The 25,695-nt window shown below is 41.6% G+C and overlaps 3 protein-coding genes across 5 annotated transcripts in view; 1 reads left to right on the top strand and 2 right to left on the bottom strand.

Annotated features, from left to right (window-relative positions):
* The window catches only part of ART3 (ADP-ribosyltransferase 3 (inactive)), a 101,443-nt gene that overhangs the window by 14,792 nt on the left and 60,956 nt on the right, over positions 1 to 25,695 (top strand).
* Positions 7,543 to 23,750, bottom strand: CXCL11 (C-X-C motif chemokine ligand 11). Of its 3 annotated transcripts, none has more exons than XM_009447714.3 (5): positions 23,661 to 23,750; positions 9,778 to 9,915; positions 9,067 to 9,193; positions 8,896 to 8,968; positions 7,543 to 8,665 (listed from the first exon to the last, which is right to left on the bottom strand). In XM_009447714.3, exons 2-5 carry the CDS (start codon positions 9,836 to 9,838, stop codon positions 8,642 to 8,644), a joined length of 285 nt encoding a protein of 94 aa, XP_009445989.1. In that variant the 5' UTR covers positions 9,839 to 9,915; positions 23,661 to 23,750; the 3' UTR covers positions 7,543 to 8,641. The 3 variants fall into 3 exon arrangements, with proteins under 3 accessions (XP_009445989.1, XP_063665606.1, XP_063665607.1); XM_063809536.1 differs by lacking the exon at positions 23,661 to 23,750 and adding an exon at positions 15,056 to 15,145; XM_063809537.1 differs by having other exon boundaries at positions 8,507 to 8,661.
* LOC471199 (large ribosomal subunit protein eL36-like) lies at positions 10,578 to 10,987 on the bottom strand. Its single transcript, XM_054682980.2, has one exon. The coding sequence runs from the start codon at positions 10,913 to 10,915 to the stop codon at positions 10,601 to 10,603; it is 315 nt and encodes a 104-aa protein (XP_054538955.1). The 5' UTR covers positions 10,916 to 10,987; the 3' UTR covers positions 10,578 to 10,600.

Here is a 25,695-nt window from a genome sequence, read left to right as displayed (position 1 = left end):
ATATGCTTTCATTTTGTGGGGTACATATGTAGCAGTGGAACATGATCGCTTACTTTTTTTATTTTAAAAATGTAAGTGATCATGTCACTCTTCTGCTTAAGACCTCAAACAACTTCCAGTTAGAATAAAATCCAAATTTCTAATTAAGCTGCTTTACTAAATCCTCTATGATCTGGCTGCTACCTATTTGTCCAACCTCATATCATTCCTTCTCAACCACTACAATCCAGTCAGTGGCCCATACACTGGCAGTTTTCTCCATCTGGTATGCTTTTTCTCCTGTTCGTCACATAGAGTTCCTTCTGGACATTTAAATTTTAGCTGGCTTGTACCTTCTCTTGTCACACAATCTGAAGCAGACATGACTTTAATTCTCTACATGGCATTTCATACTATCTGATATTCAGTTCATTCATTTTTTTAAATTAGTGTAATGTCTGTTTCTCCATGCTAAAATGTATGCCCCAGGAGAACAGGGAACTAAAATGCATATGAGAGGCATTTGGTAAATATTGGATAGAAGGATGGTTGAATGAATCTTTACAGACTTTAAGTAACAGCATACCAGGATTGTATTTCAAGAAGTATTTCCATTTGTTCATCAGATTTCTGAATCTGGACATGAGTATTATTGTTTTCCTTAGCTTTAAGAACCAAGTTTAATTTAAGAAGACTATAATTTCCCCAGAAGTTAGTTTAGATTTAAGTAGGTCAAATCAATATAGATATTCTCAGCTAGCTATAGGACAGACTCTTCATTCCGGAACTCTGGTAAATGTAGAGTGGTACCCCTAAAAGCTTCTTAGTTATTTGCTGTTTTTTATCTGTAATTAAGCATTGAATGAATGAATGCAGGAATGCAAATATCCTCAGTGCATATCACGTATATGGCCATGGATGGTGTTAGAAGAAGGAGAAGTAGGCTCGTTCTCATTATTTTCTGTGCACTTTGTGTAGGGAACTAAGCTAATCTCAGGGAGTACTAGAAGGGATAAGATCCAATATTTATCCTTGATGGGTTTACATTCTAATTGGGAAGACCAGAAACTATGAAACAATAAATATCCATAAGAGAAACTTTATGGGCCGGGCAAGGTGGCTCATGCCTGTAATCCCAGCACTTTGGGAGGCCGAGGCGGGTGGATCACCTTAGGTCAGGAGTTCTAGAACAGCCTGGCCAACATCGTGAAACCCTGTCTCTATTAAAAATACAAAAAATGAGCTGGGCGTGGTGTTGGGCGACTGTAATCCCAGCTACACGGGAGGCTGAGGCAGGAGAATCACTTGAACCCTGGAGACGGAGGTTGCAGTGAGCCGAGATCACGCCATTGCACTCTAGCCTGGGCAACAAGAGCGAAACTCCGTTTCAAAAAAAAGAAAAGAATAAAAGAAACTTTATGATCAGTACCAAATGAGTGGTATAGAAAATAAATAATGTGGAGGTTCACAGGAGACTGTACTCATTAAGGTCAGAAGTTTTCAGAAGATCCTTCAGAAAAAAAGACCTCAGATGAGCCATAAAGTATGAATGTTACTTAAATAAGTGGCCAGGAGAGGAAAGCTTGTGCAATTACAGATAAATGTCATCAAAAAATGGTAAAGGGGGAAGCCAACCAACCAGTGAGGAAGATTGGTAGACTCATAGAGGTGATAATGCCGTGTTAGGATTCTATAAAATCTGGTCCTCAGTTTTTCCAGTCCAGAAATTCTCATTTTTTCCTAATCATCCACGGTAAGCATATTCTCAGAGAGTTAACTCTGCTAACCAAATCTAAAACAGACTAAGATGAAAATTAAAAGACAGTGTATCCATTTTCAATGAGAACCTTTTCAGTGACTAGGATGATTGGTTTTGGTATCCAAGTCACCCCTTTCCCGGGATCAGATTGCCTAGGAAATTGAATTAGTATCAGAACAGTACCTGGTGAGCAGAGTCAAACGAAGGACCCTTCTCTTCTTGTTTTAAATGAGGGGTCTGCTCAGGGTAGAAACCTGACAAATGTGGTCAACATGGAAAATCATTTAGAAAAAAAAAATCAAACTTTTAGAGACAGTAGCAAGCCCACTATTACTTATTTCACCCAAAGCCAAGACTGCATGTGTCATTTGAATAAAAATCTAAATGATAACTCTTTTTATATATTTCTCTCAATTTTTGCAACGTTTATGGTATAATCACTTTCCTAGAATTCACTGATCTGAGGATAATTTTGAAAGAAAATGAAAGTTAAGGAAGTATCCTGCTTTAGTTTCCGTTTCAGTTGCTATTGATTTATCTTTAAGCCTGTGATTATGGCATCAGGCCAAAAAAGACAACAATGAAAAAAGGAACAGTCTGCCCTGACAGACTAATGAGCACAGACGAAGGCAAAAATGCTTTCCCGGAAACTGTTATGCTTAGAAGAAATTTTCTAAAAAGTGAGCAGGAGGACATCAGTGATTTCTGTGGACTGGGAATCCCCTCAGCTGGTGCAGAATATGCCTTGGAAAGTATGGGAGAGCAGGGCAAAGCTTCCCCTTCACAGTTTTCACTCTGAGCTCTCAAAAGATTCCCTGAGCTCACAGTGTTTGGTAATACTGGTTACATACTTTTCAATTACCCATGTGTCTCATCCTTCATAGCCAGCCTAAGCAGAGGGCAAACTGAGTGCTGGCAAAGTGGGTGGTAGACCCTAACAATCATCATGGCATTGGAGGAGGCAGAGGCTCAGAATAGCTTCTGTTTGGATACATTTTAGGCTATGCAGTGTTTCTGAACTCGTGCACTTGAGAGGACTTTTACAAATATGGCAGATTTCATCATTTGGAGGAAGAGACAAAATTGGAGGACATTATAATAAAGTAAATGTGTTTGGGGGAAGTATGGTGCATTTCTTTCTCCTTCCCATAAATAAGATATTTCAACAAAATAAATTAGAATTTTGTGATACTTTGTTCCATTTTTAATCAAAATCTTTAGAAAGTGTCTAGTTTTAATTTTAATTGATTCATCATTGGTTGTCTTTTGAGAAGAGGAATCTTGAGATATGATATAGTTCAGTAGTGCCTGTTATTCCATATTTTAGATTATCATTCAGTTTTCTTCAACTTCTTATTGACAGTTTGTCTTTGTGAACAATTTGAAGAAGAATGCTAAGTCAGGATTTATTATATGGAGTCTATAATTCACGTTAGGGCATTTCCAATTTAGTAGCAGTTTATTGAGCAGCACTAAGGAACTATGAATACATCTGTACTTACGGTGCCAGGATTTTTAGGACGTATTCTTCTTAGGTACTTAAGTGAAACTATGGTTTCAGTGTCATGTGATAATCTCAGACTTGCTCAATTTCATTACCAGTGTCTGGTTAATAAAATTTGCAGACAAGGCAAGAAGAAGCAACTAAAATTGCCTCATTCACCCCTTCTCCAAAAAAAACCCTAACAGTTTTTTTTGTGTGTGTACTACTTATAATCCACAGAATGTGCTGACCATATCATAAAGATTTATAATTGTTGGCTATGAAAATCTTTTCGGAAACAGATACAAAGAGGTATATTAATTCCATGTGGGCATATTAGGTCCTGTACTCAGTAGCCAAAAATAATTAAGTATAATCTTTCCTTTTCTAATAGCATTATCCAAAACTACTCCATTTGTTTGAAAGCTCTTCTTGGCTAATTAGAGGAAACAGTCCTGAAATTTTAAGTCACTGTGAGTGTTTGGCATCTTAAGTTCCATGTATTTAAAATCGAATCTGCAGTTTTTTCTGCTAAACTACATCTTCCCCCTCATATCCCTATTTCTGTTAGTGACAGAACTATTCTTTCAGACCTCAGAAGTTCAACCTTTTTTCCTTGTCTCTTCTCTGCTTTAAATTTAGATTCAAATCCTTAACATGTTCTTTGTTTCTTTTTTGCATCTTCAACTTTCTTTTTCTGAGATGGAGTCTCGCTCTATGTAGCCCAGGCTGGAGTGCAATGACGCGATCTCGGCTCACTGCAACCTCCACCTCCCGGGTTCAAGCGATTCTCCTGCCTCAGCCTCCCAAGTAGCTGGGATTACAGGCATGCACCACCACGCCCAGCTAATTTTTTGTATCTTTAGTAGAGACGAGGTTTCACCATGTTGGCCAGGCCGGTCTCGAACTGCTGACCTCGTGATCACCCGCCTCGGCCTCCCAAAGTGCTGGGATTACAGGCGTGAGCCACCGTGTCTGGCCTCAGCTTCAACTTTCACATCCAATCTATCACTGTCTTGATTCTTTTTGTACGGTGTACTTGTCATTATATTTCTACTCTTACCAATACCACCTTAGTGTAGCCCTTCTTCTTTTTATGATAGTAAAATACAAATAACATAAAATTTACCATTTTAACCATTTAAAAGAGTACAATTCAGTGGAGTTAAGTACTTTCACAGTGCTGTGAAGCCATCACCATAATTTAGTTCCAGAACATTTTCATCACCCAGAAACCCCATACTCATTAAGTAGTTACTCCTCATTAACACCTCCCCCAAACCCCAGTCAGCTAATTTGCTTTTTGTTTTTATGGTTTTGCCTACTCTAGATGTTTCCTATAAAATGGAATCATACAATATGTGGTCCCTTGTGTCTGGCTTTTTTTACTTAGCATATTTTCAAGGTTCATCCATGTTGTAGCATGTATCAGTACTTCATTCCTTTTTATGGCCGAATAATCTATTGTGTGTGTATACCACATTTTATCCATTCACTTGTTGATGGATATTTGGGTTGTTTCTGCTTTCTGGCTGTTGTGTATAATGCTGCTATGAACATTTGTGTACCAGTTTTTGTTTAAAGAGCTGTTTCAGTTCTTTTGGGTATATACCTAGGAATGGAATTGCTGGATTATATAGTAATATATAATTACTATAATTATGTTTAACTTATTGCAGAGCCAGCCCCATTACTTTTCACACCAGTGTTTCCCAAAGTGTGGGACACTACCATGTACATTGATAATAACGTTTAGTATCAGTGAATTATTCTCTTCTTAACTTCAAACCCTCTGATTAATTAAATCAGGGGGAATATTAGTATTTTTTCATTGTATTTTGTTTTATCATTACATTTTATTTCCATGGCATGTATTACCGATTTTACATGTACAGTAGTGAAAGTTTACTTTTCATGTAAATGTACGTAAAATAAAGTGGTATACAGAGTTTCTAAAAATATAATGAAGATCAAACAGAGAAATGTTAAAAAAAATTGTAAAGATGATATGAGAATGCCTTGAAGTTTTGGAAATACAGACCTGAGATATTGCAGCTATTGCAGCAAATCCCAACTGATTTTCCTCCTCCACTCTTTCCCACTTTCAATCAACCATTCATGCAATTCCCAGAATATTTTCCAATGACTTTGATAGGGTCACTCTCTTCTTCACAAACATTTATTGAATCCCCATTTTGTACAGAGTAAAATTCAAGGTTGTTTATTTACAGTTTCATGTCCTTCATCCTTCCAACCAAACGAATCTAATTATGATTCCTAAAAATCACTTTATACTTCCTACTACTGTACATTCCCTTGTGTCATTCCTCTGCTGTAAATTCCTTTTCCCTTAGTTTATATTGCCATTCAATAGGGTCTGATATGCACCAGAAACTGTACTGTTGGCCTGGGCTACAGCGGCTTTCTTTTACACTTATGAGAGAGCAGGTATTAGGCACAGGAATCATTCATTAATTACAATTGCAGTAAGTAGTATGATGGAAAAATAGAGAGTGTTATGGAAATAAATAAATAGGACACCTAATCTAGTTGAAGCTGAAGTGGTGGTTTCAAAGGCTTCTTGGAGAAAAAGTCATTTAAGCTGAGACCTAAGCAATTAGTAGGCATTAGCTTAGTGAAGAAATGGGCAGAGAGAATAGTATGTGCAAAGGTACCAAGGTGGGGAGGATCTTGGCTCAAATATGTTAATTATTAATATTTCATATATTTATTTTGCTATGAAGAACTTTAGGTATGTGTTTTCTTCTCAATAATAATGTACTGGCCTATAATATTTAATATACTTCTTACAAATACCAATTTATCATGCAGCCTTAACTCTGTGATTTTTTTTTTTTTGAGGCAGGCTTTTGCCCAGGCTGGAGTGCAGTGGTGTGATCACAGCTGACTGCAGCCTCAACCTCCCAGACCCAAGTGATCCGTCCACCTCAGCTTCCCAAGTAGCTGAGGTTACAGGCATGTGCCACCATACCCAGCTAATTTTCATATTTTTTATAGAGATGAATTTTCGCTATGTTGCCCAAGCTGGTCTTGAACTCCTGGGCTTAAGCCATTCACCTATGTCGGTCTCCCAAAGTGCTCAGATTATAGGTGTGAGCCACCATGCCCAGCTGACTATGTGAATTTTTATTTTTAAAGAGACTTAAAAAAAAATCACTGTAAGTAGTCAAAGATTAGATTCAAGTCTTTTTTTTTTTTTTTGAGGTGGAGTTTCACTCTTGTTGCCCAAGCTGGAATGCAATGGCATGATCTCAGCTCACTGCAACCTCTGCCTCCCGGGTTCAAGCGATTCTCCTGCCTCAGCTTCCTGAGTAGCTGGGATTACAGGCACATGCCAGCACACTCGGCTAATTTTTTGCATTTTAAGTAGAAATGGGGTTTCACCATGTTAGCCATGCTGGTCTTGAACTCCTGACCTCAGGTGATCCGCCCGCTTCGGCCTCCCAAAGTGCTGGGATTACAGATGTGAGCCATCGCACCCAGCCAGATTCAGGTCTTAAAACTATCCAGGGAATTTATATGGAAGTCGCATCTCTATATAGATATTTATATAGATTTATATAACAATTTATTATAAATCTATATTGTATCTATAACCTATATAATAATGCAATATAGATATATCTGATTATAATCCTATAATAAATATTTTTATTTTTCAAATGTATGGGTGCCTATATAGAGAGTACTGCTATCAGTCAAGGCTTTTGGTTACATGCAGAGAAACCAACTCTGGCTATCTTAAGGAGAAAAAGAATTTAGTTGGAGGTTGAAGAATCCACAGGACAATGGAGAATAAGTCTTGGAAAATGGACAAAGACCTAAGGGAACTAGGTGATAGGAAGGACTAGCCGGAGTCATGCTACAGGAACACACATTGGGAAGACACTACTGTAAGACTTTCATTGTTTCTCCTGCTGCTGCCAGGCTTGAAATAATTTTCTTACTAATAGTATCTTTGTGATGCCAGCTGGAGTTCAAAGTCTAGGGTAGAAACAGCATGGCTGAGTCCTTGTTGTGGCTACAGGAGAGGATTTCCTGTCTTTGGCTTCTCTCTTTTGGCCTCCCACCAACACTCACATAAGGGATTTTCTCCAAGTAAGAAGGGGGTTTGGACTATCAAGACCCCCCAACGCCGACAAAAGAAACAACTGTCTTTCCCACCTACCCATTAAAATATATTTCTAAACAGTTTTTCATGATGACGGATAGGTGTATGTTTCTGAAATATAAGGCAAAATTGTTAAAGGCATCTCAAATGTCCTGGAAAGTATATAGATCTTTTTTTAAAAAAGAAAGGTTGTGAGGTTGTGGTAGTTTATTAGAGAAAAAAATGACTTTGATTCTTTAAACTAGTCTTGAGTATACCTAAATTTTATAGTATATAGGCATGAACAAAGAAATTGATTAGATTATGTATTTTTCTAAGAGACAGAATTACAAAAAGTAAAAGTGATTGCTAGATATACATTTGCTTATTTTTCAACATTTTTCTTTGGTAGACAAAAACATTTTGTATTTCAAATGTGTCCAAGATATTGCTATCATTTATACAAACGGATAAAAACAAAAAGTACAGTAAACACACATATCCTAATTGCTTCAAAACATCTCAATGAATAAAAGTTGAAAAACATCAAATTAAGACAGGTGCTACTAATTTGGTTATGAAATATGTGCACTTTTGCCAGTATCCCATAGCGTATAATTTTTTCATAGTACATTTTATGAATTACATTTAATGAATTGGTTATAAAACAAACCAAATGATGCATAAGAATGTTTCCCTACATATTGATGTGCTACATGATATTTGGGGAAAGAAGTGTGTATTTGCATGAAAAAATGTTTGAGGAATGTTTTACTACACATAGATGCTTTTGACTTATAAGGGCTTGACTCCAGTAATAATGTCAATGTCTCCACTGTAACCACAGATAGTAATATAGCATAAAGATCAATACAGACAGATGACTTCTAGAGACAGAAATGTTCTCATAGTCACAACAGAATAGTTGTAAGCATCAAATCTAGAAGGTTCTCTAGCCTAGAAATGCATGAATGTATAATGCAACAAGTAAGAATGTGAAAGCACTTTGTAAACTCCGATGGTAACCAGCCTTTCTTAAGGTAGCTTTTCCTAGAAATCCATTTAATTGTTGGACTCCTTTGGGCAGTGGAATTCTGATTGTCATTCATTCAGGAAGACTGTGTTTCTGTTTTTGGTCCTTTCACCCACCTTTCATCCTTCACATAACTGTACAAAAGTTGAAAGTCACAAAACCATAGAAAAGTCTCAGTTTCCTACTGTAGAATTCTTGTCATTTCAGTAGTCACAGTTAAACTTGTTCTAGGTTTTTCAGATGCTCTTTTCCAGGACTTCATATGTTTTGATATTTTTAAAAATTCTTTCTTTCAACTTTCTGGAATAAGAAAACAAGAGTTTTATTTACTTGGGCTGTTCTTGTTTCCCCCAGGACATCTAAAAACATGTAGTAAGAAGGGGAAGCTGTTACAACCAAGGACCCCTTAACAGAATATTTCACACAGGATCATAGCAGAATCTTTCTGTAGTTGTCCACATTATTTTCTTTTTCAAAAGATCTGTCTTGGATAAAACAGATTATAACATGGGAGTACTCTGGTAACTTACTTTGATTATAAGCCTTGCTTGCTTCGATTTGGGATTTAGGCATCGTTGTCCTTTATTTTCTTTCAGGGTAATACTGTTAAAAGAACATACATAAGAGTCTTAAAGTTTAGATGCAAATACATAAACAAAAAAGCCTGCACCATTGTCATCTTCAGCAAGTTCATTACTTACATCACTTCTATTTTGTCACAGTTGTTACTTGGGTACATTATGGAGGCTTTCTCAATATCTGCCACTTTCACTGCTTTTACCCCAGGGCCTATGCAAAGACAGCGTCCTCTTTTGAACATGGGGAAGCCTAGAATAGATCATAGCATTAGTTAGTAATGCATCTGATTGCAACAGATGGCTGTGGTTTATAGCTGGTGGTGAACGTGAGCAGAATTTTCATTAAGGGTAAAGATAGTAATTTGTCAAATAGCACTTAACACAACTGTTACTGGGAAAAGTTAAGTAAGATGTTGATTATTTTCTCACTAAATTAGTAAGCAAATCGCTAACAAATGGGAAGCATGAAGGAAGTTTATTGGAGGTGAAGCTTGTTTTGCCCCCTTGATTTTATCCTCAAATATTTTCCCGGGAAGCTTGTTAACATGATCGCTATATAAAATCTTCTTAACAGACATTTAAAACTGTTGCTAAAGGCTTTTGCCAGATATTCTAGCCAAATCAAAAATTCCATGAAGTTCATAATTTCTAGTTTCAATAATCATCTCTAGTATCTTAAACATGTCCACCATTTCTGTGCTAAAGCTGTAGTAACTTCTAATCTGTGAGATTAAATAAAACTTTATCATGTCTTTTAGGATAAAAGTGGAAGAAAAGACATTTGAAACATTAGAAAAGGAACTTATAGGTTGAGAAATAAAAAGTACTGCATACCTTGAACAACTGTAGCACACAATATCACAGCCAAGGCTATAGCCATGCCCTTCACACTCATGTTTGTTTTTTGCTGTTGCTGCTGGTGCTGCTGCTGCTACTTCAGCTTTGCTGCTCTTCTTGGAAGGAGTAGAAATGCTGAACATGAAAGGAAATTGATAATTGGCGTATATAGAGCATTTTATACACCAGCAATCCTTTTATGGCACAGGAATTTCCCTCTTTGAGTCATGCACCTTTCCTGCTTCCAAGAGTTTCTGTTTTGTTCTCTTCTAAATGTTACTGTCCCTTCCTATTTGCAGTAGTGTTGAAAGTGATAAGAATGTGAAAGCACTGTGAAAACCCAGATGGTAACCAGCCTTCTTAAGGTAGCTTTTCCTAGAAATCCATTTAATTGTCGGACTACTTTGGGCAGCGGAATTCTGATTGTCATTCATTCAGGAAGACTGTGTTTCTGTTTTTGGTCCTTTCACCCACCCTTCATCCTTCACATATCTATACAAAATAATATTCTGAAAAGCTTTTTTTTATTATCTCACTTTTGCTTTTCAGTCCAAACTCTTATAATAGGTAAGGCCTATATTATTTGACACCAGATGACCTTTATTCAATTTCATATTTTTACCTGTAAATGAGTGCCTAAAGAAGTTTCCCTGTATTTCTGTATTTATGTCCATATTGTTTTGCATTTTCAACAATTTTTACTTTATATATTTTATTTTGTTTTGCTTTATTTTATTTTTAAATTTAATTTAATTTTATTACTTTATTTTATATTTATTTTATTCTGCAAAGCTTTCATTATAGGCAGATGGCAGGGGGCTCAGTCCTTCTTGGCAGCTACTTTCCTCATGGCAGCCAGGACGTTGCTCAGCTCCTCCTGCCTTCTCTTGGCGCAGATGTTTGTCCCTACCCTTTTCTTGATGAATTTGAGGGCCTGTTTGACCTTGGAGACCTTCAGTAACTCCATGCCACACCACTCGTTAGGGGTGAAGCCACACACCTCTGGAATCATGTCCCACACAAATTTAGTGAGTTTGGTCAGGCGCCCACAGTGGCTGTGCCTGGGCTTGCTCACATTCTTGGTCACCTTGTGGCCCTTGTTGAGGCCCACAGCTATAGGGTAGTGCAGTGTCATGGCTGCTGCCCTCCAATGGTGGCCATGGTGGAAAGCTACTTTATATATATTTTAGCACTGTTACTTAGTACATGAAGTTGTATGAGTTGTATTAGGGATCATAAAAAAAAGTGATCCTCTTTGCTCATGTGATAGTTTTACCTCTGAGATTCTACTTTGATGTAATTACTATTTTTTTGTCTTTATCTTTTCCTCTTAAGCTTCCTAAATCTTTGTTTTAAGTGTGTCACTTGTAGATGTTTAAGAAAATCATATCAAAGGAGCTTTCTAATGGGTAAGCTTAATAAAATATATTTACTGTATTTTATATTTTATAACTGGTAATCTGTAATTTTTAAATATATATAAAATATATAAAATATATATAAAATATATAAAATATATTTTATATTTTATAACTGGTAATCTGTAATTTTTAAAATGCTTCCTTGCTGATTCTTTATGTTTTCTTTGATTTCTTTCTAACTTTAAATATATTTTATTTAACTTTTTGAAGCCATTTTTGTTTTTTTTAATGAGATGGGTCTCACTTTGTCACCATTCTGGAGTCGAGTGGCACAATCATAGCTCACTGCAGCCATGAACTCCAGGCCTCAAGCAATCCTCCTGCCTTGGTCTCCCAAAGTGCTAGGATTACGGGGATGAGCCACGGTGCTTGGCCTTCCTTAAGTAATTTGAAAGGAATACATTGTTTTACATTTTGATATTCTTAAAATTCTTTAAAAAGATTTTTACCTGAATTTTTCTAATTATTTACATCAACCGTCAATAATATTTTTTTAGCTCCTGTCTTTGTAACATGAGAAAATCACTGTAACTTTCTTTCAAGAATTTTCTCCTATTTCCTAGTTTTACCAATAAAAGTTGGTATAATTGGGGAATTTATAGCCAGTTTATTACTTTTAGATTATTATTTTATCTTATTCAACTTCTTTTTTTGAGAATTATCATTTGCATTTTATCTTGAAATTATATATTTATTTAGATATAATCCTGCATTTAAATTCTTTAACAACCATGACTAGTCTTTAAAACCTTTGAAAGTTTTTACAGTAGTCCCCCATTAAATGAGAAATTCTAGAAATAATTCATAAGTTTTAAATTGTGCACTTTTCTGAGTAGCATGATGAAATCTCACATCATCTTGCTCCATCACTTCATCCCATCACATAGACATTTTATCATTTCACAGCATCACTAGAAAAGTGAGTATAGTACAATAAGATATTTGAAGAGAGAGAGACTACACAGTCACTTAACTTTTATTACAGAATATTGTTGTAATTGTTCTATATATTAATGTTGATGCTCTTACTGTGGCTAATTTATAAATCAAACTTTTTTATAGGTATATATGTACAGGAAAAAATACAATATATACAGGGCTCAGTACTATCTGCAGTTTCAGGCACTCATTGGGGGTCTTGGAACATATCCCCCAAGGATAAGGTGAGGGGGCTACTGTATTTTAATTAATTTCCAAGTAGCTGGAATATTCTTTCCTTCTTTTCCATTAATTCATTTAACATATGTAGAGAAAGACTAATTTTCCCTCAGGAATATGGGTAAAGTAAAAGGAATGTGTTCTTGGAGCTCGTAAATCCTTATCTGTTATTATTTTTTAATGTTGCTTTTCATTTTCTCAGCATTAGAAACACAGTAGAGCATAGTTGTTAATAGGGAAGGCTCTAGAGTCAGCCTGTGTTCAAATCCACCCTTGATTGATTATTTATTTATTTATTTATTTATTTATTTATTTATTTATTTATCTTTGAGATGGATTCTTGCTCTGTAGCCCAGGCTGGAGTGCAGTGGTGTGATCTCGACTCACCACAGCCTCTGCCTCCTGGATTCAAGCGATTTGCCTGCCTCAGCCTCCCAAGTAGCTGGGATTACAGGTGCGCGCCTACATGCCTGGGTAATTTTTATAGTTTTAGTAGAGATGGTGTTTAGCCATGTTGGCCAAGCTGGTCTTGAACTCCTAACCTCAGGTGATCCTGCCGCCTTGGCCTCCCAAAGTGCTGGGATTACAGGCGTGAGCCACTGTGCCCAGCCCACATTCAGTTATTTATGAACAAGTTATCTCAACTTTTTTAGGCTATTTTCTCATCTATAGACTGAGGATAATAATAGTACTTTTTTTTTTTTTGAGATGGAGTCTCTCTGTGTCACCCAGGCTGGAGTGCAGTGGCATGATCTCGGCTTACTGCAACCTCCGCCTCCTGGGTTCAAGCGATTTTCTTGCCTCAGCCTCCCAAGTAGCTGGGATTACAGGCATGTGTTACCACGCCCAGCCAATTTTTGTATTTTTAGTAGAGATGGGGTTTCACCATGTTGGCCAGGCTGGTCTCAAACCCCTTTTTCATAGGGCTGTTATAAACTAGGTATTAAAAGAGGTAATGCATATTAATCATTTAGAAAAATATGTAGCACTCAAAATGTATTAACTGCTATTATTATTATCAGTGTCCTTTCCTGAATTGGCATACCACATCTAGCTTGTTTTCAGCTGTTTTTCAGCATTAACACAAACACAACCACTTAATAAAAGATTAGTTGACATTGTTATAGCATATAAAAATATTTTAAATTATAATAACCATGAATATAAAAATAGCATACTAATCATAAAAATCACTTACAGAAAGTGCATGAATGCAACAGCATAGTTCAAATAATATAGACAAACAATAGTGAATATTTCTGCTTACTAGCTAAAGTGTTGTCATATAGCTTTGGTGTAAGACAATTTCTTAAATAGGGATTCTTAATTTTTTAAAAAAGACCCTGGAAATTGATATTATTAAACATATTTTTACATTATACTATTTTAAATAGAAAATAGACATAATTCAAATTTACATAAAACAAGACTAAACTCTTCCTTTTGCCTTCATGTGTGAATTACTACTTAGCTGTGTAGAAAAACTGTGGATCACAATTTTCTCCTTCAGTACTCTGCTGGGAGTCTTGGAATGTATCCCCCAAGGATAACAAGGGGACTACTGTATTTTATTTTCTATTGTTTTATTTTCTTCCTTACTGCAAAAGTAATATCTGATATTTTAAAAAAACATTAGAGCTGGGCATGGTGGCTCATGCCTGTAATCCCAGCAGTTTGGGAGACCGAGGCAGGCAGATCACTTGAGGTCAGGAGTTCGAGACCAGCCTGGCCAACATGGTGAAACTCTGTCTCTACTAAAAATACAAAAATTAGCCGGGTATGGTGGCTTATGCCTGTAATTCCAGCTACTTGCGAGGTTGAGGCTGGAGAATCACTTGAACCCAGGAGGCGGAAGTTGCAGCGAGCCAAGATCACGTCACTGCACTCCAGCCTGGGTGACCCAGAGAGACTCCGTCTCAAAAAAACAAAAAACCAAACATTAGAAAATGTGTAATAAGAACCTTACCACCAGAGATGACCACTGCTTTAGTTTTCTTCCCTCTGGATGGATACGCACATACACTGGATACACACACACACACACACGCACACACACACACACATTTCGCCTAACAAGTTCTATATCAGACTATATCAGGTTCTCCCCCCCGCCCCCACCATGTGTCAGGGACTATGTAGATACTTCAGAAGGAGACAGAGGAGAAGACAGGGAGAAAAAAAAATTCTTCCTTTTTCTCTGTGAAGAAGACTACTGCATAATCTTCCTCACAGAGGCTGCTGCTTGTGTATGACCCTAGAGGAGGGGGCTATCCCTCCCCCGTGTAGACACATCTTTGTCTGCTTTTCCTCAGAGCTAAATCACAGTTTGAAAACTGAGGGAGGTTTATTTAGTTCTTCACTTCTTCAGGTGATAGATCCAAAATTATGCAGAGTAAGGAGAGGGATTGGTTTTGTGCTGTAACCTTTTCACTTCATCTCCTTGAACCACAAAATAAGCCTAATTAGGCTTTAGCAGGTGCTAATATGGATGCTCTCTCCTTCTATAACACTCTCTCCCTCTTTACTGCTCTTCCTCCCAGTGTTCCTGCCTTAGAGTGTCCTGGAAAGCACTACCCTTTTCTATAGTAGTTCATTTATTCATTTACTCATTCATTCAGCAAATGTTTATTTTAGATGTCTGTCACATGTCTGGCACTCTTTTGGGTATTAGAGATAGAACAGTGAACAAAACTCACCAAGTCCTTTCCGTGTGTTCCAAATTTCAAACTTTCTGCCTTATTGTAGAAGTTAGTCTGCCTGATTTCTGCTGGCTTTGTAGATGTGTGGGGTCAGACGTGTCTTCAGGATTGTGACTTGTTCTGGCTCTATACTCTCTGACATCACATGAGGAAGATTACCTTCTTTCACAGCATCCCCTCATCTGGTGAGCCTGAGAGATCCCTATTTTTTATATTTGTATAATATGGTTTTTCTAGCATGAAAATGCACTTTCCTCTCCTCTTTTGAATCCTTTCCTTCCTTTAAGTCTTGATGTCTTCATGAAGCCTTTTTCATTATATCGTGGTATCTTCTTGTCCTTTATACTTTGTAGAACTTACTGTCTTTTCTAACTTTATCCAGTAGAAATACAGTGCAAGGCATGGACATAATTTTAAATATTCCAATAGCCACATTTAGAAAGTAAAAAGAAACAGATGAAATTAATTTAAATATATTTTCTTTAATTAAGCATGAAAATATATTATCATTTCAATGTGTAATCAATGTGGATATAAAAATGTTAAATGAAATATTTTACCTTTTATTACTAAGTCTTCAAATTGAACTAGCTACATTTCAAATGCTTGATAATAACATGTGTTTAGTGGCTACCATATTGGACAGTGAAGGTCTAGTTATTCATTTGGCATGTATTATATACTGACTCCATACTTATTTTAAACTAAAGCTGAGGTTGGAGAGGCAGAGAGATAACTGTCAAACTCCTGTAAATTTCCCTAGTTGTTTTCTTCTTTCTCTAAGTCATTATATCTCATTGCTCTTTTTCTTTGATTAAATGCAAAAAAGATCAGATACATTCTCTGTGTTCTTAGCAGTGTTGGCCTTTTTTATTGTTTCCAGAATTGGACTACTTTATTTTATTTTCCCAGGTTCACCCACTTAAATAAGTTTTGCTTTTAATTTAAAGACATAGGAGCATCCCAGGAAATGATGGAATCTAGTTTCCATAAGTAATCACCCTTTCAGCTTAAAAAATCTGTAATCTGTGCTTCATCTGAAATTTTATTAATGCTGCTAAGTTAGCCAATTAATGTAGAATTTTAAAATGTTTCCAAGTTAAAAGAGATTAATGTAAGCTATTTAAAAATAATTTCCAACTCAGCATTCACCAGGTCTCTGAATAATATATTGCCTGACAAAAGAAAAAAGGTAGTATCAAGGATATTTTATTCAGTTAAGTTAGTGAAAAGTGGGTTAGAAATGGAAACTAATGTTTCCATTTATTATAAATAAGTATGACTTAAAAGAATCCTGTTTTGAGTGTTAGAAGACAGATGACTCACTCCTAGGGAAGAGGTTGCCAGGCATGTAATAGACACCTGAAATAATATAGATAGACAGAACAGATTAATGTAGAATCCTAAACTCTTAAAAGTGTGTCCGGAATTGGTGGGTTCTTGGTCTCGCTGACTTCAAGAATGAAGCCACGGACCCTCGCGGTGAGTGTTACAGCTCTTAAGGTGGCGCCTCTGGAGTTTGTTCCTTCTGATGTTTGGATGTGTTCGGAGTTTGTTCCTTCTGGTGGGTTCGTGGTCTCGCTGGCTGAGGAGTGAAGCTGCAGACTTTCGCGGTGAGTGTTACAGCTCATAAAAGCAGTGTGGACCCAAAGAGTGAGCAGCAGCAAGATTTATTGCAAAGAGTGAAAGAACAAAGCTTCCACAGTGTGGAAGGGGACCTGAGCGGGTTGCCACTGCTGGCTCGGGCAGCCTGCTTTTATTCTCTTATCTGGCCCCACCCACGTCCTGCTGATTGGTAGAGCCGAGTGGTCTGTTTTGACAGGGCGTGATTGGTGCGTTTACAATCCCTGAGCTAGACACAAAGGTTCTCCACATCCCCACCAGATTAGCTAGATACAGAGTGTCGACACAGAGGTTCTCCAGGGCCCCACCAGAATAGCTAGATACAGAGTGTCGATTGGTGCATTCACAAACCCTGAGCTAGACACAGGGTGCTGACTGGTGTATTTACAAACCTTGAGCTAGATACAGAGGGCCGATTGGTGTATTTACAATCCCTGAGCTAGACATAAAGGTTCTCCACGTCCCCACCAGACTCAGGAGCCCAGCTGGCTTCACGCAGTGGATCCCGCACCAGGGCTGCAGGTGGAGCTGCCTGCCAGTCCTGGTGCCGTGTGCCCACACTCCTCAGCCCTTGGGTGGTCGATGGGACTGGGCACCGTGGAGCAGGGGGTGGCACTCGTCAGGGAGGCTCGGGCCACACAGGAGCCCATGGAGGGGGTGGGAGGCTCAGGCATGGCAGGCTGCAGGTCCCGAGCCCTGCCCTGTAGGAAGGCAGCTAAGGCCTGATGAGAAATCGAGTGCAGTGCCAGCCCACTGGGGGACCCAGTACACCCTCCGCAGCTGCTGGCCTGGGTGCTAAGCCCCTCATTGCCCAGGGCCGGCAGGGCTGGCCGGCTGTTCCGAGTGTGGGGCCCACCAAGCCCACGCCCACCCAGAACCCCAGCTGGCCCCCAAGCGCCATGTGCAGCCCTGGTTCCCACTGGCGCCTGTCCCTCCACACCTCCCTGCAAGCTGAGGGAGCCGGTTCCGGCCTTGGCCAGCCCAGAAAGGGGCTCCCACAGTGCAGCGGTGGGCTGAAGGGCTCCTCAAGTGCCACCAAAGTGGGAGCCCAGGCAGAGGAGGTGCCGAGAGCAAGCGAGGGCTGTGAGGACTGCCAGCACACTGTCACCTCTCAATCCCCCCTCTAAACAGGACACCCCAACTGCTGTTGGGAATTTGGCCGATGACCACTCTAGCTACTTCCTGCTGGATAGGGGTGAAGAAGGGGCCCTGCAGTTGTAGTGTCCTTCAGAGGGGAACTCTCTAGGCCAGGGGTAGTGCCAGCAGGTCGGTCCAGGGGTCCTTGGTAGAAGTTGTTAGTTGAACTCATTTGGGGTTCCATTTGTAAGACCATCTGTAGCTTGATGGCCTCGATTCTAGAGGAAACAAATTTGACAGGAAGGTTAAAAATACAGGGCCCAAAAGCGAGTAACAGCAAGATGGCTGCCATGGGACCTAGAAAGGGGAGAAGCCATGTTGCCCAATTCCAGAGATTGGTATAAGAATTTGAAAGGTGTTGTCTGATTTCAGAAGCCTTTTCCTGTAAATGCTGGGCGGCATCTCATACTATCCCCGACTGGTTAGTGTGAAAACAACATTCTTCCCCTAAGAAGGTGCAGAGTCCTCCTTTCTCAGCAGTGAGGAGGTCTAGGCCTTGGCGTTTTTGGAGAGTCACTGCTGCCAAAGAGTCTATTTGGGATTGTAAAGTAAGAATAGATTTCGTTATTTCTTGCAAACTGTCTGAGAGGCAGATATGGGTTGAAGATCCACATAAGTAGAATATGCCTTGGCTAGGAAGACAGAAATTTACCCTGGCTTTTAAAGGAAAAGGGTACACTGTTTTTTCTTTACTACTTCCATCTCTCTCTTTCTCTCTTCGACTTCTTTGTCTCTTCCTCTCTTTTTAACTCTCTCTTTGACTTTCTGTGTCTGTCCCTCTTTCTGACTCCTTTTCTTTGTCTCTGTTTCTGACACCCTCTTTAACGTTCTGTCTCTCTGTCTCTTCCTCTCTGTCTCTTTCTCTGACTTTCTCTTTCTCTCTTTCCTCCTTGCTGGTCTTTCCCTACCTCTGCCAGCCGCTCATGCTGCTGTTCTCCCCTCTCCTTCCCATTTTGATGGCTTTGGTAGTGTAAGACTCCCACCTCTTTGGGTTCCTGCACCATGTGCAATAACTCCATAACTTCCCTGTGGCATCCAGCGGGGGTTCCCAGAGGTTAGGAACTCCCATTCTTTCCATATTGCAGCATGGGCATGTAGGATTAGATAAGCATACTTGTTATCTGTATACACATTTATTCTTCTTCCCTTTCCCAGTTCTAAGGCTCGGGTAAGTGCCACTAGTTCTGCTAACTGGGCACTGGTCCCTGGGGGAAGAGGCTTGCTTTCAAGTGTGGTTACATCACTATGGCGTAACCTGCCCTTCGTATCCCATTCTCCACAAATGAACTTCCATCGGTATATAGGTTAAGGTCAGGATTAGTTAAGGGGACTTCTAAGAGATCATCTCGGGCGGCATAAGTCTGGACTATAATTTGTTGGCAGTCATGCTCAATTGGTTCCCCATCCTCTGGGAGAAAAGTGGCAGGGTTGAGGGCCACGCACGTGCGTATTTTAAGCACCAGTCCCTCAAGGAGTAGTGCCTGGCATCTAAGAGGCGGTTGTCTGATAGCCATAAACTTCCTTTGGCACCTAGTATGCCATTTACATCATGAGTAGTCCAGACAGTGAGATCCTTTCCTTGTATTATTTTGATAGCCTCTGACGCTAAGATGGCCGCTGCTGCAACTACCCTTAAACAGTGAGGCCAGCCTTTTGCTACTACATCAATTTCCTTACTTAGGTATGCCACTGGTTGTGGGGTTGTCCCACGAGTCTAAGGACTCCAAGAGCTATCTTGGCTCTCTCTGTGACGTATAAAGAGAAGTTCTGTCCTGTGGGAAGGCTTAAAGCTGGAGCTTGTACTAGAGCCTGCTTTAAGCTTTTGAAGGCTGTTTCTGCCTCTGGTTCCCTTTCAACTAGATGAGTATTTGCCCTCTGGGTTTCCTTGATTAGAGTATAGAGGGGCCTGGCTATCTCGCTGTATCTGGAGATCCATAGTCAGCAAAAGCCAGTAATTCCAAGGAATCCCCGCAACTGTTTTAATGTCTTAGGGTGAGGATAAGCCAGTATAGGCTGTATTCATTCCTTGCTGAGGGCCCTGGTCCCTTTGGCTAAGATTAGGCTTAGATATTTAACCTGCTGTAGGCAAAGCTGGGCCTTTGACCTAGACACCTTGTACCCTTGATTAGCCAGAAAGTTCAAGAGATCCAGAGTAGCCTGCTGGCACGAGGCTTCCAAACTGGCAGCCAAAAGTAAATCATCCACATATTGAAGGACCAGAGTGCCTGGACTTGAGAAGTGGCCTAGATCTTGGGCCAGTGCCTGACCAAACAGATGAGGGCTATCCCTAAACCCTTGGGGCAAGACCATCCATGTAAGTTGGGACATGTGGTCTGTGGGATCCTCAAAAGCAAAGAGAAACTGGGAGTCAGAGTGCAGGGGAATAAAGAAGAAGGCATCCTTGAGGTCCAGAACCGTGAACCATTCTGCTTCCCCTGGTATTTGAGAGAGCAGGGTATAGGGGTTGGGTACAACTGGATATAGAGGAATTACTGCCTCATTAATGAGTCTAAGATCTTGCACTAGTCTCCACTGACTGTTCGGTTTTTGTACTCCTAGAACTGGGGTGTTGCAGGGACTGCTGCATTTCCTCACTAAGCCTTGAGCTTTTAAATGTTTAACAATATTCTGTAATCCTTTATGAGCTTCAGGCCTTAAGGGATATTGCCTTTGATACGGAAAAGTGGTGGGATCTTTTAACCTGATTTGGACTGGGCAGGCATTTTTTGCCCTTCCAAATTGTCCTTCCAATGCCCAGACTTCAGGGTTGATTCCCTCCTCAAGTAGGGGACAGCAAATGGGTAACTTTTTCCCCATATTCATGTAGATAATAGCTCCAGCTTTGGCTAATATATCCCTCCTTAATAAGGGTGTGGGACTTTCAGGAATAACAAAAAAGGCATGTGAAAAGAGCAAAGTCTCTCAATTACAACTGAGGATGTGGGAGAAATACCTGGTTACAGGCTGTCCCAGGATTCCTCGGGTGGTAACGGACCTTGAGGATAGTCATCCAGGACAGGAGATTAACCCTGAGAAGGCCGCGCCAGTGTCCAGGAGGAAGGCAATTTCCTGGCCCTCAATAGTTAAACATACCCGGGGCTCAGTGAGGGTGATGACATGAGCTGGCACTTGCCCCGGGCACCCTCAGTCCTGTTGTTGCATCATCTGGTTGGGGGCTTCTGACCCAGGGAACCTTCATCCTCTGGGGCAGTGCACCTTCCAGTGATTGCCTCAGCATAGTGGACATGGACGAGGGGGCAGCTTGTTTCTCATTGGACAATCTTTTTTAAAGTGTCCTAGTAAACCACACTGATAACAAGCCCTACCAGGTGATTGGCCTGCTCCATTTTCTGTCCTCTCTGAACCACCAAGGCTTGTTTGTCTGAGGGCCATGACTAAGGCTCTGGCCTTTCTCTGATCTTGCTTTTCCTTTTGGGCCTGTTCCTCTTGGTCCCTATTATAGGACACCGAGGTTGCCAGGTTTAATAATGCCTCTTGATTTTGTTCAGGGCCCAGGGCTTGCTTTTGGAGCTTTCTCCTGATATCTGCGGCTGATTGGGTAATAAACTTATCTTTTAGAATCAATTGACCCCCGAGTGATTCAGGTGACAGGGGAGTATATTTTCTTAAGGCCTCTCATAGCCGCTCGGGGAAGGCAGAAGGATTTTCTTCCTTTCCCTGAGTTATGGCGGATATCATTGAATAATTCATGGGCTTTTTTCTAATTCTCCTTAGTCCTTCTAGAACACAGGTCAACAGATGTTTATGACTCCAGTCCCCATGATCTGAGTCAAGGTCCCAGTGGGGATCCATACTGGGGATGGCTTGCTGACTGGTAGGGAATTTGTCCCTTTCTTCAGCTGTCATTCTATCATTTACTTGACTAAGATACCGGGTATCTCCAAACTCTCGGGCTGCAGCTAAAGCCACATTCTTTTCATTAAAGGCCAGGGTTTGATCTAACAGTGGCATGACATCTCTCCAAGCGAGGTCAAAGGTTTGCCCTAGACCCTGTAGGACATCTATGTAGGTACATCTGTGTACCTATCAGGATCATCTGAAAACTTCCCCAGGTCTGCCTTGATCTGTTTTGAATCAGAGAGGGAGAAGGGGACAGGTACCCGGGTTGGGCCAAATTCCCCTCCCCCTACAGCTTGAAGGGGACATAACCTATAGCCCGGGCGTTTTTATGGTCGTTTGGAGATTTCTTTGCTTATTTCCTTCTGGGCAGGGGAGATTAGAGGAGGATTATCACTAATAGGAAGGGGAGCTATAGGGAGGCTAGGATATGGGGGTAAGCTGAGAGGTCCTCCTGTAGGATGTAAATTGTAAGCTTTGCATAGTTGTGTATTCTCCCTCAATGAAAAGAAAGCTTGGACATAAGGTATTTCACTCCATTTCCCTTCCCTCTTACAGAAAAGATCAAGCTGCAGGATAGTATTATAATTTGTACTTCCCTCAGGTGGCCATTTTTCCCCATCAGAGAGAGAATATTGGGGCCAAGCCATAGTGTAGAAAAAAATGAGCCACCTCTTTTTCAGGGTTAGTGGGTCAAATTGGTCCCAATGGCTTAGGATGCATTTCAGGGGTGAGCCTGTTGATGCATGAGTGTTTCCCATCTGAAAGACAAAACCACCCGTGGTTTTGGTTTATTTTGTTTCTCCCCCTGCCCAAGAACCCACAACGGTCCCTGGACCCTGCTGATTGGAATAGTTGCGCTCACCGATGCAGCAGCAGAAACAACCCCTGCCCAAGAACCCGCAACAGTCTCTGGACCCTGCTGATCAGAACAGTTGTGCTCACTGACGCAGCAGCGGAAACACTAGTTTTCCTCCCAGACCACATGGAGGACTGAGGAAGGTCGGATTTAGTGGTCCTTACCAATGCATTCTCGAAAACCTGCACCCTTGCCTGTCTTCCTAGACCACAAGGAGGACCGACCACGAAAAATCAGATTTAGTGGCCCTTACTGATGCATTCTCAAAAACCTGTTAGAGTCCTAAGCATTCTCCTGTTAGTATTGGGACTTTACCCCTGCCCTATAAAGATGTTATGCCCCAAAAATGAAGTGGAGGGCCATACCCTGAGGGAGGGAAGGGATCTTCAGGGTTGGAAGAGTGACACCTTTTTCCTCACTTATATGAATAGGAAGGATACAATTTCTGAGGCTCCCCATATCCTAGCTTCAGGAATAGCTTTTGTTAGGCCTGTTAGTCTCAGGAGGGATCCTAAAATTCCAGGTAGTCCCCACTATGACGGGGCTTTGGGCAAAAATCATGTCTTTCTGATTGGTGAGCCTGGGTGCCTAAAGAAGGTAACAGAGTCCTGGAGTTTATACTATAAATCATTCTTATAGGAGAAACTAGAAAAGCACCAGGGACAGGTAGCAATTTTTAGAAGTGGGTCTAACCTCAGAGAAGACAGGCGAGAGGAAGTTTGTCTGGCAGGCATTAGGACCCAGGTGGCAAGGGTGAGGATAGATAGGATAGATGGGTGAGTCTTGCTTGGGCGACATGCTTTTGAGAGTGCCGCTCATGGCCGCAGGGTCAGCCAACATGTTTTCGGGACCCTGGAGCTGCATGGCTTTCCTCTCTGTCGACCCTCGGCTCAGCCCAGAAGTACAGGAAAAGCGGAAGCTGGTTCTAGGCAAACCAACGGTCCCAACTCCAAAGAGTCAGGGGTTGTTAGAGAGCCCTTTCCCAGACAGCCTGACACCCGTGTCTTTAGTCCGGCAGCCACACTAGTCTCTTTTAACTGGCCAACAGGTGCCCGGTATTTAGCCCCCGAATTCTAAGGAAAAATAGGACAGAATAGCAAGCGAAAGGGGTCTGATGGTACTCACTGCTTGGCGATAGGCGATTGTCTCACCGCTCGGCGATAGGCAATGGTCTTACCGCTCGGCGATAGGCGAAAGTCCCTTCGTGGTTGCCAAGATGTGTCCGGAATTGGTGGGTTCTTGGTCTCGCTGACTTCAAGAATGAAGCCGCGGACCCTCACGGTGAGTGTTACAGCTCTTAAGGTGGCGCGTCTGGAGTTTGTTCCTTCTGATGTTTGGATGTGTTCGGAGTTTGTTCCTTCTGGTGGGTTCGTGGTCTCACTGGCTCAGGAGTGAAGCTGCAGACCTTCGCGGTGAGTGTTACAGCTCTTAAGGCGGCACGTCTGGAGTTGTTCGTTCCTCCCAATGGCCTTATGGTCTCACTGGCTCAGGAGTGAAGCTGCAGACTTTTGCGGTGAGTGTTACAGCTCATAAAAGCAGTGTGGACCCAAAGAGTGAGCAGCAGCAAGATTTATTGCAAAGAGTGAAAGAACAAAGCTTCCACAGTGTGGAAGGGGACCTGAGCGGGTTGCCACTGCTGGCTCGGGCAGCCTGCTTTTATTCTCTTATCTGGCCCCACCCACGTCCTGCTAATTGGTAGAGCTGAGTGGTCTGTTTTGACAGGGCGCTGATTGGTGGGTTTACAATCCCTGAGCTAGACACAAAGGTTCTCCACATCCCCACCAGATTAGCTAGATCCAGAGTGTCGACACAAAGGTTCTCCAGGGCCCCACCAGAATAGCTAGATACAGAGTGTCAATTGGTGCATTCACAAACCCTGAGCTAGACACAGGGTGCTGACTGGTGTATTTACAAACCTTGAGCTAGATACAGAGGGCCGATTGGTGTATTTGCAATCCCTGAGATAGACATAAAAGTTCTCCATGTCCCCACCAGACTCAGGAGCCCAGCTGGCTTCACGCAGTGGATCCCGCACCAGGGCTGCAGGTGGAGCTGCCTGCCAGTCCCGGTGCTGTGTGCCCGCACTCCTCAGCCCTTGGGTGGTCGATGGGACTGGGCGCCGTGGAGCAGGGGGTGGCACTTGTCGTGGAGGCTCGGGCCACACAGGAGCCCATGGAGGGGGTGGGAGGCTCAGGCATGGCGGGCTGCAGGTCCTGAGCCCTGCCCCGCAGGAAGGCAGCTAAGGCCCGATGAGAAATGGAGCGCAGTGCCAGTGGGCTGGCACTGCTGGGGGACCCAGTACACCCTCCGCAGCTGCTAGCCCGGGTGCTAAGCCCCTCATTGCCTGGGGCCGGCAGGGCTGGCGGGCTGCTCCGAGTGCGGGGCCCGCCAAGCCCACGCCCACCCGGAACCCCAGCTGGCCTGCAAGCCCATGCGCAGCCCTGGTTCCCACTGGCGCCTGTCCCTCCACACCTCCCTGCAAGCTGAGGGAGCCGGCTCCGGCCTTGGCCAGCCCAGAAAGGGGCTCCCACAGTGCAGCGGTGGGCTGAAGGGCTCCTCAAGTGCCGCCAAAGTGGGAGCCCAGGCAGAGGAGGTGCCGAGAGCAAGTGAGGGCTGTGAGGACTGCCAGCACACTGTCACCTCTCAAAAGTACAGTAGTATAGTACCTGATGCTCTTTTATAAAGGGATTTAGGCATGCCAATGACTTTAAGGAGCTGCCAGTGGATTTTTTTTAAGAGCTCTTAGTAGAATACTACTGTGAGTTTCTTATAATATTATTAAAATACCCGTCCCAGAAATGAGACAGATTCTGCAGGCTATATTCAAGGTAGCCATTAGGCACTGGGTAAGGCTCTTTTTCCTCAAAACTTGGAGTAAATTGTATAAATAACATTAAAATCATTAAGACGTTGAGGAATAGTGCATGTTTTAATGCCATTGAAAAGAGTTCCAAAGTGATGATGAATTTTTTGTTTGTTTTAGACCTGCTCTATCACCCAGGCTGGAGTGCAATGGCGCGATCTCGGCTGACCGCAGTATCTGCCTCCCGGGCACAAACCATCTTCCCACCTCAGCCTCCTGAGTAGCTGGGACTATGGGCACACACGTCCACAGCCAGCTAATGTTTTTGTATTTTTGGTAGAGTTGGGGTTTCGCCAT

Source organism: Pan troglodytes, chromosome 3, assembly GCF_028858775.2.
Source record: "Pan troglodytes isolate AG18354 chromosome 3, NHGRI_mPanTro3-v2.0_pri, whole genome shotgun sequence".
Classification (NCBI taxonomy): domain Eukaryota; kingdom Metazoa; phylum Chordata; class Mammalia; order Primates; family Hominidae; genus Pan; species Pan troglodytes.
This window is presented reverse-complemented; position numbering and strand designations above follow the sequence as displayed.

Bases quoted from the DNA above. Each gene is read 5' to 3' on its own strand.
- CXCL11 (XM_063809537.1), bottom strand. From the start codon at position 9,838: ATGAGTGTGAAGGGCATGGCTATAGCCTTGGCTGTGATATTGTGTGCT. The intron at 8,969-9,066 runs GTAAGTAATGAA...TTCTTTTAACAG, and splicing joins TGTGACAAAATAGAAGTGAT to TATTACCCTGAAAGAAAATA. The intron at 8,662-8,895 runs GTAAGTTACCAG...TATTCCAGAAAG, and splicing joins AAGCAAGGCTTATAATCAAA to TTGAAAGAAAGAATTTTTAA.
- LOC471199 (XM_054682980.2), bottom strand. From the start codon at position 10,915: ATGACACTGCACTACCCTATAGCTGTGGGCCTCAACAAGGGCCACAAG.